Source organism: Misgurnus anguillicaudatus, chromosome 13 (assembly GCF_027580225.2).
Source record: "Misgurnus anguillicaudatus chromosome 13, ASM2758022v2, whole genome shotgun sequence".
NCBI lineage: Eukaryota > Metazoa > Chordata > Actinopteri > Cypriniformes > Cobitidae > Misgurnus > Misgurnus anguillicaudatus.
Genome location: NC_073349.2, coordinates 6,191,360 through 6,210,537, shown reverse-complemented (window position 1 = coordinate 6,210,537; position 19,178 = coordinate 6,191,360). Strand labels below are relative to the sequence as shown.

The window sequence follows — 19,178 nt, the reverse complement described above, 5'->3', positions numbered from 1 at the left end:
ACTCTGACAGAAATAAATGAAATCTGACACCTGCTGCTCTGTGACGTGACGCGCGTTCAGCTCCGCAGCAGACACATTCAGTTGTAAGTGTTTGCTCTCTGTAACGAAACTAAATGATTTAATTACACAAAAATATCAAAACGACGGTGTCGCGGTGGGCAAGTGATCTAACCGGTGAGAGGCTGAAGCACCGGTTATCACCGTTTCACCGACTATCGCGGCAAGCCTAGTGGCAACTTAAAAAAAAACCCGCTGATGGGGAAAAAGTTCAGCATGCTTCCAAGCATATTTGATCATAACTTCAACAGTTGCACAATATAAATGTTAATGTATAAATTAGATAAATGTTGATTTATAAAATAAACACCACAGTCTTTAATCATATTTTCATTGTGTCTTTGCTGCGTCTGTGTTGCTTAAGAATTGCGCTCTGTTGCAGCCACACTTGATTCTGAGGAACTACTTTGTTTGGCGGAAGAGTAATATTTGTACTAATATAATTACAACTTATTTGTGTTTCATTTTGTGAAACCCTGCTATGCATATGAAGTAACTGTTTTATAAATGCAATAAACCCCGCAAAGCAGTGGGGTTACAGTGCATTTTATAACAGCTAAGGGGCGTAGTTAGGCACGACGCGACTAGATGGCAATCTTACCCAACGTAAACACTGACGCATTCACTCGACACAACAGCTATTATCCACTAGATGGCAATCTTACCCAAATTAAACAATGACGCATTCACTCGACACAAAAGCGTTGTGGTGGATTTAGTGTGACGTGTAAGTTTTGATGGCTCTGAATCTGATCTTTTACAAAAGTTCTTCACAAAAATGGAATAATCTCCGCTTTTAGCTGAAAATTTGAGAGGTGATAACTGATAAGAGAACAAATGAAGGTAGGATGAAACTTTTTTTATCGTTGTTCTTGTTGTTTGAAAGCGGATGGTCTGTTCTTTTATTTGATATTTTATGTTTATTTAAAGAAGATATTTTTTCTGCAAGGCATTAAACTAAAACTGGGTGGCAGCTTAAAAAAAAAACGCTGACGGGGAAAGAGTTAAAGCATGCTCCCAAGCATATTTGATCATCACTTCAACAGTTGCACGATATAAATGTTAATGTATGAATTAAATTAGATGAATGTTGATTTATAAAATAAACACCACAGTCTTACATTATATTCTCATTGTGTCTTTGCCTGCATATCTGTTGGTTGTGAACTGCGCTCTGTTGCAGCCACACTTGATTTTGAGGAACTTCTTTGTTTGGCGGAAGAGTAATATTTGTACTAATATAATTACAACTTATTTGTGTTTTATTTTATGAAATCCTGCTATGTATATAAAGTAACCGTTTTATAAAAGCAACGGTTTAAAAGCAACTCCGCTTCGCGTCCTGCCTAACAACACCCCTTGGCTGTAATAAAATGCACTGGTAACCCACTGCTACTTGGGGCTTATTGCTTTAATACACCACTGATAATAGAGTTATGTATAATGAAAGATCCTTCTAAAAGTTACACAATGCACCTTTAAGTAAACCACATGAACACTTTTGAGCTTGAAAACTTTCCATAGCTCAAAGTTTTCTGCTAGGAGATCTAATCAGCTTTTCCTGAATTTGAATAGAGTGATTCTTTCTTTCCTTCTTTTTTCTTCTCTGTTTTTCTTGATTCATAATGTCTCTGTATTAAATGTTCCATCTTTTATTTTCAACCTAATTGTTTTTTGTTTACAAAAAGCTCTTTCAAATATAACAAACTCACAGTACATGTGAGATGAGTTTATAGTGTGTTCAGCTTTCCACTCAAAGCAATCAAAGAACTTTCTGGTACTTTAATCATTGCTTGGTTCTTTTTTACCATAAATTAAAACCGCTTTTGTTTCAGTTATGCAATTTACATAAAATGTGTCATAAAATGGTTTATTTAAAGACGCCATAAAACATTCAATAAAACCTTTTTCCATACATGTAAAACAACTAAAGTAGAAATGTACCCATCAGACAATTTTAAGAGTGGAAACTGGCCTCAGCTCTCAAGTCTGGCTTTTCTTACTCATCTGGCATGAAAGACAGTTGCTTCAAATTGAAAACTTTTTTTACTGTATTCTGTCACAGGATGTGTACAATAGACGAGGAGGACGACAGGGAACAATTAACATAGAACTTTAATCAACAGATGAACAAGATGACAAGCAAATATACACATAACATTAATGAGAACCGACCAAAGAATAGGCTTGTTTGAGATGCGGCTTGCCTTGCCTGAAATTTAGGTGAGAGTAGGCGGCTGCAATAAGGGGAGGAGTGAAAAAGTGCATGCAAGCCGGATGTGTCCTGAATCTCGCTGTGTTGTGGACTGCAAATATCAGCAATGGAAAAGATCGCGTTCACGTATTTTATCGCGGATTAAATAGATGCAACTGAAATACCAACAAATGCATTTACATTAAGATGTTTATAAGGAGAATCAACAAAGGTGAACTGCTCAATACTGGAAAAGGCTACTTCTAAGGGCGTTTTCACATTAGCACTTTTGGTGCGCACCCGGGTTCGATTGACATCAGAGTTCAGTACATTTGGATGATGTGAACGCTGTCTTCCGAACTCAGGTGCGCACCCACGAAACGTACTCGAGGCCGCTTAAAAAGAGTGGTCTGAGGTCTGGTTCATGTGAACTCCAGATCGGTTCGCTGCTAATGTGAGCGCAATCGTACCAAATCGCGGAAGTGAACCGCTGTTAATTACGTATTATATGGAATGTCCCACCAAAACAGACGTGTGTGTTTGTGTACGTGCACTTACCTTGACAACAAATTGCATAGAATGCTTGCTTGACTTTTGTTCTTATTTTTTGAAACTTTGGTTTTGTTGAAATAATACCGAAACGCACTCGCGTCTGTCTTCCCCAAACATACTAAAGTCGTTTTGATGACAACGGGCTGTCCGCCGACTTCAATTTTTGCAGAGGCATTCAGAAATCATCTCTCTGCTTGCAGTTCGTCAATCACGCTTGTCGTCTTCTCGTTTAAAGCGGTTGCCAAGCAACATGAGAACGCGCCGGCTGCAGCTTGATGATGCAAGCGTAACGCGGTTCGGAGGTAAAAATAATATGTGAAGACAGTCCATAGGGGGCATGGGGAGGGGTGAGCAATCAAACTCGGGTTCGGACCAGGCAATCGCACCAAATGTGAAACCGCCCTAACTTAAGTCTAGTGGTAATACAAATTCCTTTCTGTGTGAAATATAAACAGCTTACAGTACAAATTATTTTGCAACAATACAAAAGTTTAAATTAATTCATTAATAATATAAATGTCATAAGTAAAGAACAATTGAATTAATATAGAAACTACTACAGGAATTAGAGTTTTTAGTCATCAGCTGACATCCCCCGACCAATGAACATTAAGCTTTGTCGCCAGCAAGTCTTTTTCATTGTGCTTTTTGTCAATGCAGTCGGTGGAGAGCAACTGCGCCCGGCTGCAGAATCCAACGAGCCCCCCTCTCCATCGCGAGAGTTTTTTGACACACGTCAGTGTGACATCATAGCAAGGCAGACCGCCCTCGGACACTTTTCTTACCGGCATGTATCTTGTGGCGAATACCGGTGATCGATTCTGCGCAGAATTTGCTCATCTCAAACAAGCCTAATAAGACAATGAGGATGGAGTCCAGACAATAGTGAACAGGTGATGACACTAATCAAAGATGATGGATAATGGGGTGCAAAGGATCATGGGTAATGTAGTTCTGGTGACTGAGGGCAGATGACAGGGGATACATTACATATTCATCCTCTTCTTGCAGCATTGTTATATTAATGTATTGCAAATTCTTTATGCAAACTATAATTTCCTGTTTTTACATAATTTCGACTATCTCAGCATACTAGTTCCCTTTTGAGGGAACTTGTGCTGGGTCGCTGAAGTAACGCTTTGGGAACGCCTCTGCATGGCACGTCTAAATCATGTACATAGAATCAGTCCAATGAAAGGGACAGACGTCATAGGCAGGAAAGCATCTTTGCCTTCAGCAAGTGCGTTTGTAGTTCAAGTTCAGTTCAAGTTGATATGGCAGATGGCGGAGAAATATAAGAGTTGTGTCCCTCCTTGCTCTCGCTTTGTTGCGGGTAAGGATACACATGATTTCTGTGTCCGCTGTTTGAATGTGGAGCATGCCAAGTTGGCTCCTGAGGCAGCTGACTGTCGGCACTGCAAGGGGTTGCCACTGTGCACACTAAGATCCCGTTTTTGCTCTTTGAAACCTTGTGAAGGCCGGAGCTCGGGTTCTGCTCTTGTCGAGGCAGGGTGGCGTCATTTGTCCTGGGGTTACCAGATGGATTAAAGCAACACTAAAGACTTATTGCTCTTTGCTCCCCCTACAGGTTAGAAGCGTAATTGTTCATTTCCACTGTCGTAAATACTGCACATAGCTGGCTCTGATTGGATTGTAGGTCTGCCGTAAAGCAAGTTGTTGTAGTTTTCACTCGAACTACAGGACCACTACCCTACGGTTGGAAACTTCTTTAGTGCGGTTTTGGCCGATAGAGGGCTGCAAAGCGAATGTGAAAGTGCCATTCACCCTGTTTTGAGTGGATTAACCACTGAAACTTTTTTGGAAAGTTATTTTAAGGTAAAAAAACTCTTTGGTGTTGCTTTAAGCAGAAGAGTTGGAGACGGTTCTGTTCTTTCTCCTCCCTCACCCACTACTTCCAGTCCTCTCTTACTGGTCTCAGAACCCCATGCTGGGGTTTTTCCTGCCCAGAGCGAGTGTCCATCGCTAAACCCATCCGGCACTGAGGAGGTTGATTTGCACCTCCTTACGGAGGTTATGGCTCGTGCGGTCGAGCTGCTGCTTATTAACTGGCTCACTGAGTCTAAATCTGCCCTTTCCCAGAGCAAGCTGGACGAGCAATTTTTAAAGACCATATTCCTGCCTTCTCGTTGAAGCTTTCCTTTTACATTTTCATTTTGTCATTTAGCAGACGCTTTTGTCCAAAGCGACTTACAAATGAGGTAAACAATAGAAGCAATTATAGCAAAACAAGAACAGCAATACATAAGTGCACTGGAAATAGTCTCATTAAGTCCAACAAAATATACATAGCCAAGGGTTTGTTAGTATTTTTTTAAGAAATGTAGAGATAGAGAGAAATTTGATGCGAGCTGCTATAGGAAGCCAGTGTAACTTAACAAAGAGAGGAGTGATGTGCGCCCTCTATGGCTCATTAAAAACCACTCTTGCCGCTGCATTCTGAATCATCTGTAGGGGTTTGGTCGTGCAGGCTGGAAGCCCTGCCAGTAGCGCATTGCAGTAGTCCAGCCTGGACAGGACAAGAGCTTGAACCCGGACCTGCGTAGCGTGCTTATTTAGGAAATTTTCCTAATATTGTAGAGGATGAATCTACAAGGGCGAGCGGTGCTGGCAACATGCTCCGTGAAGCTAAGCCGATCATCAATGACCAGGGTTTCCCAAGTTTTTGGCCGTCCTGGAAGGCGTGATGGTCGAGGAACCTAGCTGAATTTTCTCCAGCATCTTCACAGCGAGCTGTCAAGGTCCTGGTCAAATCCCTATTCAGCCCATGTGTTTACTCCTCAGTCCTAGCTTTATTCCAACCTGCTGAGGCCGAGAGAAAACGCGGCAATGCCCGAGATCGAACAGACGCTTGCTAGCTCTCTGTCTCCTTCGGATGCGTCATCATTAAAGCCTCCCCTGCATCCCACTATGTCGTGTAGACCCACCTTGACCTTAGTAGGTACAGCGTTTGTTTTGGCAGGTCAGGCTGGGGCCTGCCTGCATACAATGTCCATTCAGCAGGCTTACCAAGCTGATTGGCTTTAGGATTTAGACAAGGGAGAGGAAATAAGTCCCAAAAAGATTAGAGAGCTCCGTAGGGCCATGGATGTTTCTCTGAGGGTTACCAGGGCAACCGCTAGAGCTATTGGGCGGTCTATGTCTGCTTTGGCGGCCACAGAGCGTGTGGCTCAATTTGATTGACATTAAACCATTAGATAAAACCCTCCTTCTTGATGCCCGCATTCTCATTTGGCCCTTTTTGGCGATTCTGTTAACCTGGTTATCTAGAGGTTTCAGAAGGCTTGTAGATAGTCAACAGGCGTTATATAACTTTTCTGTTGTGGGCACTTCCCACAGCCTTCAATTTCATATAAAGCACGGCAGAGAGAAAGCATCGCCCACCCAAAAAAGATGCCGGTCTTCAGCCCATTCTAGACTTACGTCTTTTGACTCGGGCCAGCGTTTAAAGTTCTGAATTTTAACATGGCTAATGTAACCATGGTTTCCTGAGAAAGAAACGAGACGCTGCATCTCATAGCTTCATAGCTTTCTGGGTCCTACGTCATCTTGCTTATGACGTCCGTCCCTTCCATTAGACTGATTCTACATATGTGCTTCAGAGGCGTCAGGCAAAGCGTTATTCGTCTCGTTCCCTTCTCAGGGAACAATGTTACATGTGTGACCTAAGATATTATCCATCATGTTACTGTGACTAAACAGTAATAGTCTCAGAAAAAGTATACTGTATTCTGTTTCTGTATCTTGATTTGATGTTCTTTCCTAAAGCATTGAGGTAGGTACAAACTTTGGAATAAAATGACAATGTGCATCCTTTATTTTCTCTCAAATAGTTTAAATTCACTATAGTTGTCATCAATTTAGCCATCTTTTTACTTTACACTTACACATTTGGCAGACACTTTTATCCAAAGTGACTTGCAGTGCATTGCAAAGTACATATTTTTTACAACGTGTGTTTCTTGGGTTCAATGCCAACCAATGACTTTTGTGTTGATTAAACAATGCCCTACCACTGAGCTACAGAGGAACACTTGTTTAGAAACTAATTATAATTATTTAGACAAGAATTAGTTATAATGCTAATATACATTGTAATACAAAATAGCACTATGGATATAATGATCTGAATGCAAACCTGCAAACTATTGTTTTGGCACTTAGTATTGCACTACCATGAATTTTATGGTTGAAAAGCTTTTATGTCTACTGCCTGTATTAATATGTATTTACTGTAAATCTGCTTGCACTAATGCTAATTTGTGGAAAGTGCTATAGCAATAAATCTGATAAAACTGATTAGGGAAATGGTTTGATGGAGTGTATAACTTCCTGCAGGATATACTTCCTTATCACATATTAATCTTGTTGCATTCTGAATGAACAATATATTACAATACACATCATGCAATGCATAAATATATTAGCCAATGTAACAGTGTACGTGTATATATTAAGTAGTATAGAAACATCAGTGTATAAATTAATTGAAGTAATCCAGACACACAATGCTTAAGGTCTTCTATACCAGAGTGTATCATTTGCGGACAAACAGGCAGATAAACTCTTATGCCCAAAGGACACTATAATGATAGGAAGGGACTCAGGGTGGGGCAAAGCACTGATGTCATTTTGGATGATGTTACAGTTCAGTGGGGTTACTGAGCGGTTGAGGGTTATGACACCTGCATGGGGGTTATGTTATATGACAGCTGTTAGAGATAGCAGATGGTGAGGAAACTCTTGCTGGTCTTGCATCATCTTCGTGGATGTGTAATAAGATTTTTCTGGCCTTTTAGATGTTCTTTGTCCTTCTGACATCTCAGAGATGTTGTTTTGACATTTAAGAGGACTGAATAAGCTAATGGATATATTGCCGCCGGTGGTGGCACTCGTCCAAGGTTGTCCTTTGATTCGATTCTGGGTTAAATCATACATTGAGTAGTTGTCATGTACTCACTTGTTTATTCAGTTTCAAAATTGTAGGTTTAAAGTTATGAGTTATTTATGAAGAAAAGAACCATGTAACTCATAATTTTACCATTTTTCATCAATACTATTTTATTTAAGATATCAAATGAAATGAAACAAATGAATTGTACTTCATTGTGCGCTGGCTTGCTTTGTACTGTTTATTTTCTGCTTGTGTGTGTGTGTTCAAGTGAAATATGAAAATAATTTTAATGTAAAAATCTTAAGTCCTTAAAATGAACATGTTGACTTTAATTTTCTTATTACATAGTAGATAGAGAATCTCTTCATGCTGTTGCTCGAGGTTCTTGCTAGATAGGATACAGCTACGACCTAAATCCTGTGAAATGTTGGGTTTGGGATAGGTTTGGGGTGTGGGATTAGGATAAAAACAGCGGTTCTGGCTAGATAGGATACAGCTACGACCTAAATCCAGTGAAATGTTGGGTTAAGGTCAGGTCAGGTTTGGGGGTTAGGATTAAAACAGCGGTTTTGGCTAGATATGATACAGCTACGGCCTAAATCCTGTGAGATTTTGGGTTTGGGGAGTAGGATAAAACAGTGGTTCTGGCTAGATAGAATACAGCTACAGCCTAAATCCTGTGAAATTTTGGGTTTGGGGGTAAGATTAGGATAAAAATCAGCGGTTCTGGCTAGATAGGATACAGCTACTGCCTAAATCCCCTGAAATGTTGGGTTCAGGGTTAGGTATGGAGGGTAGAATTAGGATAGAAACCAGCGGTTCTGGCTAGATAGGATACAGCTACTGCCTAAATCCCCTGAAATGTTGGGTTCAGGTCAGGTTTGGGGGGTAGGATTAAGTCAGTGGTTTTGGCAAGGTAGGATACATCTACAGCCTAAATCCTGTGAAATGTTGGGTTTAGGGTTAGGTATGGGGGGTAGAATTAGGATAAAATCAGCGGTTCTGGCTAGATAGGATACATCTACAGCCTAAATCCCCTGAAATGTTGGGTTCAGGTCATGTTTGGGGTGTAGGATTAAATCTGTGTTTTTGGCTAGATAGGATACATGTACATCCTTAATCCTGTGAAATGTTGGGTTTAGGGTTAGGTATGGAGGGTAGAATTAGTATAAAAACAGCGGTTCTGGCTAAATAGGATACAGCTACTGCCCAAATCCCCTGAAATGTTGGGTTCAGGTCAGGATTGGGGTGTAGGATTAAAACAGCAGTTCTGGCTAGACAGGATATAGCCACAGCCTAAATCCTGTGAAATGTTGGGTTTAGGGGTAGATTTGGGGGTAGGATTAGGCTAAAAAACAGTGGTTCTGGCTAGATTAGAAACAGCTTCGGCCTAAATCCCCTGAAATGTTGGGTTCAGGTCAGGTTTGGGGGGTAGGAATAAAACGGCAGTTCTGGCTAGATGGGATATAGCTAAAGCTAGCCTGGTTAGCCAGACCTACATCAAGATGTAAGGTCTGGCAACTCTTCACACAAACGGCTCAATGCAAGGGGCGGGATATAAGGTTGTCCCTCAAAATGTCTCTGCACGCAATAGGATAGCGCTATGACCAATCAGAGCAAACAACAATCACAAGCGGATTGTGGCTGAGTCCCATGCGTTTCCCCACCAGTGGAGCTAATTGGTATATCAAACTTTTACCGTAACCAGTTGGCAAAACTCCGAAACCATCTTTCTTGCTTAAAAATGACTTCAGTAGGGTTATTTGCTCTTCTCTCAAAGAAAAACATAAGTCTAAGTCCTCCAGAGTCGCGGCCAAAGCCGCTTCAAAAGAAAGCTGTTCGCCAGCAGCAGCAGCCATTTTTTGTTTTCAAGTAGGAACCGTCGCAGGCAGCTCTGTCGTCATCATGTTAAGCCCGCCCCACAGACGCTACACACGATGTGATTGGCCTGACCAAATTTTGGTTTTTGGAGCTGTTAAGTGTATTGTGAGTGCCTAGACTAAACCCTGGCAGCAAATATATTTTGCGGCCGCTAGGGTGCGTCTAGATTTCTAGGCTAAGCTAAAGCCTAAATCCTGTGAAATGTTGGGTTTAGGCGTAGATTTGGGGGGTAGGATTAGGCTAAGAAACAGTGGTTCTGGCTAGATTAGAAACAGCTTCGGCTTAAATCCCGTGAAATATAGGGGTTTAGGGGTAGGTTTGGTGCTCATCCAGCGAGATCTTTGCCATAGTATCTCTTCTAGCCACAACTAAAAAAGTCAACTCAAGCGAGTGAGTGAAAACGCGGCCAACATCACCCACGTAGTCATCACACAGAACACGTTTTAATGGTCAAAAAGCGCTGCGTTTATTTAATTGACTTCATGGAAGAGTAGTGCGCTGCATTTTGTTATATTGCTAGAGAGTTGCACAAACATGCAGGAGACATGCATGACTGGTTGTTAACCACATTTTCTACTGACTGAGAAAGGAAACACTGCAGTATTGACTTAGAATGTCCAATTTTACTGTCATGATTAGTGAATATTGTAGAAAAATTATACTATGATTCTAATGAAGTGAAGTAATCAGAATGCATGACAGTTGCAGTCATAATACACAACCTTTTTATTGTACAAACTTTACAAACAACTTAAAATAAACAATCCCCTTTCCCAGCAAAGTTTAGACTTCTTTAACAACTGAACAGCATGCAAAGGCAACTTGCATACATAATATTTAAACAAATAAATAGAAAAGGTGTCGAATGTGCATTAATAATACTAATCCTTCACGTTCATGCCCAGGTAAACTACACAGTACAACATATTAGCAAAATATAGATGTCATGTCAAAATTAGCCATAGAGTTTCCCCAAGCTGATTTGCTCTCTCTATCTCTCATCTAATCAATGCTCTGTGTTCGACTTCATGCAGGGCTGCGTATATTGGTAGATAAACCGAGGGCATGGTGACATAAAACAATTGGCACATCGTGCAAATGAGTTATTTTAATGAAATTATTATTTTATTGTAAAATATTTTGTGTTGGAACTAGGGGTTGAATGACTTCAAATTATTTAAAGTCGACAGTTAGGACATCAAAGTTGATGGAGTTGACGTCGACTAGTCGTTGATGTCAATTATACAAAACACAAAAGATGGGACTGCTTTGCATTATCCCACAATTTATTAGCAGAACATTATACAGATGCTGATTATACAACTAAGTTGCGACTTAAATAAAAAAATATATCGTATGTTGCAACTTAAAGCTAACAATGCAACAACAACTCCCGTTTTAAAGCATTTTTTATCGATGCATGTCGGCATAACAATGCTAAAATTATACAGCTCATATGTCGAAACTTAATGTTAACAAAGCAAAAATTACTCCCGTTTTAAAGCATTTTTTATCGATGCATGTCGACAAAACAATGCTAAAATTATACAGCTCATATGTTGAAACTTAACGTTAACAAAGCAAAAATTACTCCCTTTTTAAAGCAATTTTTTCGATGCATGTCGGCATAACAATGCTTAAATTATACAGCTCATATGTTGCAACTTACGTTAACAATGCAACAATAACCTCCGTTTTAATGCAGTTTTTTATCGATGCATGTCGGCATAACAATGCTAAAATTATACAGCTCATATGTCGAAACTTAATGTTAACAAAGCAAAAATTACTCCCGTTTTAAAGCATTTTTTTATCGATGCATGTCGGCATAACAATGCTTAAATTATAAAGCTTATATGTTGAAACTTAACAGTTAAAATGCAACAATAAATCTAGTTTAATGCATTTTTTTATTTTGGCATAACAATGCTATTTACTCAAGATAACACTTTACTACTACGATAACACGCCTAATCACTTGGAACCCAGTGCGTATCCCAAATTCATATTTTGGCATTGAGGGATATGACTGTTACTAACTAGACGACAGCAAAATATCTTTAAAGTAGTTGCGGCACTAGGCGGCTAAGTTTGTAACACCTCCAGGCAGTTATTTTAGTCATACTTGAATGGGGAAAGAAAAATATCTCTATAATAATGTGCTAAAATTACAGTTAACTCTTTCACCGCCATTGTTTTTTAAAAAAGCTATCTTTTTATCACCTCTCAAATATGGGTTTCTTAAAAATAAAAATTTTGAGCAAAAATCTGAGGTAATTGCATTTTTATGAAGGACTTTCAGAGCGATCCTCAAAACATACACAAAGTTTGAACTGTTTGCCCTAAGGGAATACTTACGGGTTTTATAAGTTGGGTAAGAGCAGCACCTGATGGATAATAGCGAAAATTCGAATTGCCTAAAAAACCCGTCATTGGCAGGAAAGCGTTTTCTCTTAATTGATGAGTTAACTCAATGGCGGGGGAAAGAGTTAAACAACATATTTCTAATCAACAATTAAACCATGACATTAGATGTACTATAATATTTGTTTTTTAAGCAAAAACAGAGCATTTTTTGAGGTTGCTTCGACTATGCACATGTGCACAGGTTGCCAATCCCCCCACGAGACGATAGATGGTTTCATCGAACGCAACTTCCGGTCTTTGTTTGTTAAACTCATTCACCGCCATTGACGAGTTATCTCGTCATTTATGAGTTCATATTTAACTAATAAATATGCCTTTCTGGACGAATTTCAAAGTGAAAGTGTAATACCGCTTTTATCCACCAGATGGCGCCAAACCGAATTTATCAAAAAACGGAAGTTAAAAAGATTTAATGATTTATTTTAACTGCCTTTATGTTTGATTGTCATTCTGAGTCTGATCTCTAACATAAATTTCTTTACAAAAACGCAATTTTTTAAGCTTTTTGCTCAAAATGTTGTATTTTTTAAGAGAAATATCCATATATCAGTGGTTAAATTAAGTAGAAAAAGTAAATATATAATGAAACGTTTTTTCCCCATTTTGTTTTTTTGTTTGTTTGTTTATTGTTTGTTTGAAAGCAGAGGGTGTGTTCTTTAATTTGATATAATTTGTATGTTTATATATTTATAGAAAATAACTTTTCCTGCAAGGAACTTTGTGAAAATTTTGTTAAAATCACAAAAATGCAGGTGGGCAACTTTTCTCAAAAAGCTGGCGGTGAATGAGTTAATGGTCTGGCTAGTGGCTAAACTGAACTCTTGAACAAATGCCTGGTCGAAAATAACAAATGTTTTGGTTTCCTAAAGACGACAGCGATCATGGATCACCGCTGTGTGCACTTACAGTGTACCTACTGTGCACTTACCTAACAAAATACTGGTACAGTACCAGTTAATATGAGTTAAACTTTTTAGTATTAGACTGTTACTGCAGCAACTGCTAAAATAATTACTGGGGATGGGGAAAATATTTGGGTTGTTCTTTTTCCAATTCAGTTGGGTGTATATTGTAAAGTACCTTTCTTTTTCTTTCTCTGGTAGCTGATGGGTTCGTTGGTTCTGGCCGTAGGACTCTGGCTAAGACTAGATTCGAATACTGTCTCTCTGTTGGGGGAAAAAGGACCAGCTACATTCTTTATTGGTAAGCAGCAAACAAAATACTACCTTTCTTCAAACATGCATACTTCGAAAATATAGTTTTTGTCCCACACCCTGGCTTATTTAAATGTACTGTAAAAAGACAGACAGACTCTTTGTGTTTACTGGTGCTGGATGGAAGAGTTATTAGCTGCTCTGGGTGGTAACATTTCCATGTCCTTCTAACCAAAGTTCATGCACATTGGAGTGGTTGGGTCACGGGAAGTGACATTTAAGGTGTACATAGATGAATAACACCACAAGAATTACAAATAGTACTTCCTGGATTAAAAAAGGCTGATGCTTTTATCAATATTTATCTGGAAACAAATGAGCATCTCATATACAAGTAGGAGTTACATGAAAACATGGTTATGAACATCAACATTGTACTAAATATTATAGTTTGTTTCTAAAATTACAATAATATTTGTGACAAAAAGTGATGTTTGGACTTTCACATTACTGTTAGTAACACTGCATGTGGAGGACACAACCTTCTCTGACATCAGAAAGCATTCTTATCCTCAAACAACCTCCTCAAGGCCTGTTTTAGTCAATGACATCACCCTCATTTGTGGCTTGTTAGTGCTTGAGGCTGTAGTGAGACATCAGTGTGAAAGAGCAAGACTTAAACCCACATCAATATCTCATAACGAAAGTATCACTTTATGGCCTCACATACAATCTTAACAACTTGTTTTCCATATGCAAGCACAGTCTTTATACAAATATGCATACATATATTTATATTGACAGAATAACAATAACTTAATCATATCATACACTGAGGAAAAATGTGGCATCTATTACATTTTCACTGAACGCCCATAGTTAGCCCTCTGTTTTTATTAGCTATTAGACGGCTGGACATTTAGTGCTATCACAGTCCCTATTTATTTACGCAATGCTCCCATACGGCAAAAAAATACATTTCTCTGGGAAAAAATATATTGTACATATATGTGCTAAATATATTTTGTAGAATTTATGCTCAATTGAATATATTTTTGGATTTGGAAATATATTTAGTTTTAACCTTTAAATATTAACATATTTTTCTAAATGTATTTCAAGGGCAAGCAAATACATTTGTAATTGTATATCCCATATGGCAAAAAATAAATATTTTGCCTAAATTTATTTAAAAAAATACAAGCTAATATATACAATAAAAATATTATTATTATAATAAAAATATAATTAATATAAATATTAAAATAAAATATATTTATTTTTAACCTTTTTAAAGCTGTTATGTTTACAGGTTCATAACATGAAAAAGTTTTTTCCAATGCAACATGAATATACTTCCTTGGATTTAAATATTTAGAGGGGTAAATATATTTTCTAATGCTTTAAAATGTATTTACTTTTAACATTTTTCAAATTTTTTGCCTATTTCAAAATGTACAACAAAAATGACCAAAACATATATGGGTGAAAAATATATATTTTTATAAACATATTCCAAAATATTTTTCAGCAAAAATATATTTTTGGCCATATTTTGAAATATATTTAAAAATATTTTTTTTCATATGGGCTTGTTTTTCAACAAGGACCCCCACGGGTCCTTGAAATCCTTGAAAGTTTGTGAATCTGGAGGGGGAAATTCAAGGCCCTGGGAAGTTTTTGAAAATATATATACATAGATACAGGTCATTGAAAGTGCTTGAAAGTTGTCTGGAAAAAAATCTATATTATTCCCTGCGTAGTGTAGGATAATATCATAAAGTTTCTAGACTTTTTAAGCACACATGCTAAACTGTTCGCTTTAAATGCTTTTATCTTCTGTATGTGAATGTTGATTCATACCAAAATGCTTTTTTTTGCATAGTTGTGTTTGACACATGAAAACGTCTTGTGTTACTTATGTAATTGTTGTTCCCTGAGAAGGGAACGTGACGCTGCGTCTCCCTTGCCATACTTCCTGCGTCCCTGCAACGCCGTCTTTGGCAATATTTCAGATAGCGATATACTTACTGGCTCTCGCGTCATCCTGTCATTAAGCCTCACCATTGGTTGAATTTGATATACACATTCAGACGCACTTACCCCTGGAGGCGTCCCCAAAGTGTCACTGCAGTGACGCAGCGCGAGTTCCCTCGAAAGGGAACTGTAACAACGTATTTTAAAAGGTAACACAATGTAACCTTGCTCTCATTTGAAATGTCCCCACATTTAGTCCTTGACTTTGAGGTTATTGGTTTGGGATCCCTGAAAGTAACCTTTTTGCAATTTTTGCCAATTTGTCAAATCAGAAATAATTGTTTTACCCTCAGAAAAGTTTATTCCATGCCTACATCATCATCATCATCCACACAATCATTTTTGGCAATCTATACCACTAATTTTTACCAGGAAGTTTGTTGTGATTTCAGTTTATTCAATGGAATTCATTTCTATTAAATCACAAGTTTGGACTAGTTAACCAACTCATCCCCAACACAAATCATCTCTAATAAAGCTACGACATCATGTTGGCTCTGTTCATCCTTTGATATAAAGCCACATCATGCTGACAGCTAACAGATCAGGGCTTCTTTAGGTAAAGTACATCCTGTGACAACAATCCGAGCGTGCTTCCTGCATGCACACGCACACACAAGTTTTGCAAATCTGACTTTCAGATCACAGAGTCTGCAACGACAAAGAATAGCCTTTCCATGGCTCCTGTGGCAACCGTGTAAATATTGTCAGTCTGAAGCAAGATTCTTCTATGTCAGAGGAAAGACAGAGGATGTGGTCACACTTACTATCACACTGATTTTCATAACTATTACAGTTTACAGTTTTAAAAAAATGATGTGTATAACAACACTGTGTGTCCAGAGGAATGAGCATGACTACTAGGAGAAAAATCCTGACCTAAAAGTAACACAATGCACCTTTTAGGCGGCCGTAGTGCCACAATACGACGCATGCATCTAGGACAGTAATTCTCAAAGTGTGGTCCGCGGACCACTGGTGGTCCGCCAAACCCCCCCAGTGGTCCGCCAAAAGATGACCTAAACTAGGCAAGTGTTTATACCAGGGGTTCTCAAAGTCCGGACCCGCATCCACTTCATATTACAAGTGCATTAATTTCTATGTGATTGCTAAATGTGTGCATTTGCTACTTTACAAAATGCATATTAAACTTGTAAACCATTCGTTTCGTTTTTTCTTTTCTTTTTAGATTTAAGAGTATTCCTGGTCCGAAAATAAAACGAGTTATTTAAAAATTTCCTTTGTGACGCTCTAGCCATCCATCACACCCAGATATTATGCACAGCTACTTCATGCACTACGGCTTTTGATCAGTCCATATCAATCTGAAATCACTGTTGGTTTGAGTCGTTTAAAACATGCATTTGAAAAAGCAACACTCGTCAAACATAATCACTATACATATTCTTTATTATCATGAAAATACCTGAAAAGGTTTGAAGAACAGCAATATAAATATATCCTTAAGACATTTCCTGGAGCTGTGTGTTTCTGGTTCTTCGTTTGCAGCGCATAATAAGTTTCTGCCCGAGAGCGCCCCCTGGCTTATGGATGTAGCGTCATTTCACCGTAATTCATTGAGACATTGAGAAGCATAGTAAGCATTATTTCTTGTGTGTTTAAAAAATAATTTTTAGTTTAAATGCAAAATACACTTATGTTTTTCCCAAACAATTTGTGTTGATTTGTTATATAAACATATGATTTACATAAAGTTTTTCCGGACCTATGTAAATGATGAGAATTCACATTTGGACCTTTGAATGTAAACTTTGAGAACCCCTGGTTTATACAATTGTCACTTATTTAAGTAGATTTTTAATGCACTTGCGAAACTGTGATATCAGTTCTTGCCTTTCTGTTTTAATAACATAAAAATGGATCGGTTGGCTAAATCAAAGAGGAGTCAAAATAAAAGATCAAGCATCAACTGAAAGCAGCTAAAATGCACAGATCCACAGATCTATTAGTTTTTTAATGTACTAGTTTTTGTTCATGTGTAAAATCCCTGTAACTTCAGTGATTTTGGACATTAAGGGGAACATTTTTTTCTAGTATTTTATTGTTACCATAGTTACAACCATAGACTTCATATACCCACCACCTCAGTTTTAGTATGTTTAATTACATTTTTTTTCACATGTGCAGTTCGTTGTTCATGTTAAGCTGCAACTCATTTCACATTTACTTTTTCAAATGAAATAAAATTCATATAATAATTTCTGAACATAGCATTGCATTTGTTTTAAAAAAAAAAGTAGTTTTTGACTTGAAACAGTTGCATATTAAACTTAGCTTATCCTTCCTATTTTGTTGTTTTTTGGGGGAGTGTTAGAGTGAGATTCTGTAAGGTGGTCCTCAGAAAAAAATTGGAAGATAAAGTGGTCCTTGGGCTGAAAAAGTTTGAGAAACACTGATCTAGGACAACTGTTGCGTCACCCACCCTCCTATAGAGGTGCAACCTAGCGTTAGGTGTTGTGTCTAAACTGACAGGTATCTTACACCAGATGCACACATTCTGCATGTTCAAGTTCAAAGTCCACCACTAACGCAAGATTGGTTTAACAATATTTGATTTACTTTTATTTAAAGGGACTGTAAGTATGGTTTTAAGTGTTTTATTAATCAAAATCAATGTCTTTATTCATAAATATGTCCTTGTTGGTGTCAAATGACCTCTGCCAGTGATCCGACTTTTCTTTGTAAGCTTAGAATTTCTCCTCTTTACTTACATTGAACGGGTAAGTCCAAAGAGGCTTCCATGTCATTCCGCCATACTGATAAACTATAATAGCAGAGAGGGACAAAAAGCACTAGCCTAACAACGCGTTTCCACAACACGTTTTCATTTAGAAAAAGTGAACCAGCTGCAACGGACAAGGAGATCAGCGATTACATAACGGCTACCGTAGTTGCAACACGCATTTGAAAAAGCGAGGCGCTAGAGAGCACTGTTCGTTTGCAAAATACAATTTCACCACTAGATGGGGGTAAATCCTACTTATTGTCCCTTTAAGTAAAGGTGACATAAATGTTAATTACTAAATACTTTGACGTTGGTAAATCTGATCTTAGTTTAAATTAAAGTCCCTGTAAAATAAATCTTAAAGAGCACCTATTGTCCGATTCACGTTTTTAAATTTCCTTTGGTGGGTAAGTGTGTATTAGTATATGAAGAGTTTGGTTCCAAAACACGATAAACGCCATTTTTAACACACAAAAAATTTACAACCAAAATCAGTATTGTATTAGGTCAGAATTAAAAAGTAAATTCTTAATTTTACGCAAAATCCAATATTCTTTGTGTTACTCTGTCATCTTTTCTCCCTTTTTTCCAAAAACACGATAAATGCCACTCCTCCTTCTAGGCAGAATGCAATAAATTCACAGCGCACCGTTCCACACATTGTAAACAATAATGACAGCATGTTGAATTCATACGGAGTCTGAGTTTTCTTCTTCTACTTTGTGATCAACAAACAAAAACAAAATAATACTTTTGATAGCATCGATAAACCTGTGATGGTTTTATGTGGTGGGAAAGAAACGAAAGCCACTCGGGCGACGAAAAAATGTCAGCTGCTGCTTGTTTTCACACGACAGTATAAAGCTTCTGTCATGCTAACACATTGACCCCAGGGGATCTTATGAAAAATTTTCCATTATTTTACTCAAAGTCAACGAAATTTTAGCAGGACTAAAACATTTTACTGCTGATCGCTGTCAAAAAAGTTCAGCGACGGCGTCCAAAGCATGACAGCAGCAATGACAGTGTTCTAAATATGACAAAGTAAGTGTTTTGATTAATGCCATTAATGTTTATTTTTAATCAGTGTGTACCACTAGTCAACTAAGTAAGGGATAATGTAGAGGCAGCCGGTAGTTATTGGGAAATAAGCCCCGACAGTGTGATCAGGACCCGACGCGAAACTTTGCACAGATGCATAAAATGGTCGTAATACCT

General features: G+C 38.0%; 1 protein-coding gene across 1 annotated transcript in view; it reads left to right on the top strand.

The window, feature by feature from the left end:
- tspan2b (tetraspanin 2b) overlaps positions 1 to 19,178 on the top strand; it is a 51,323-nt gene that overhangs the window by 16,013 nt on the left and 16,132 nt on the right. The window contains exon 2 of the mRNA XM_055188494.2: positions 13,127 to 13,226. Within this exon, the coding sequence (XP_055044469.1) occupies positions 13,127 to 13,226 (100 nt within the window). The remainder of the gene's footprint in view (positions 1 to 13,126; positions 13,227 to 19,178) is intronic.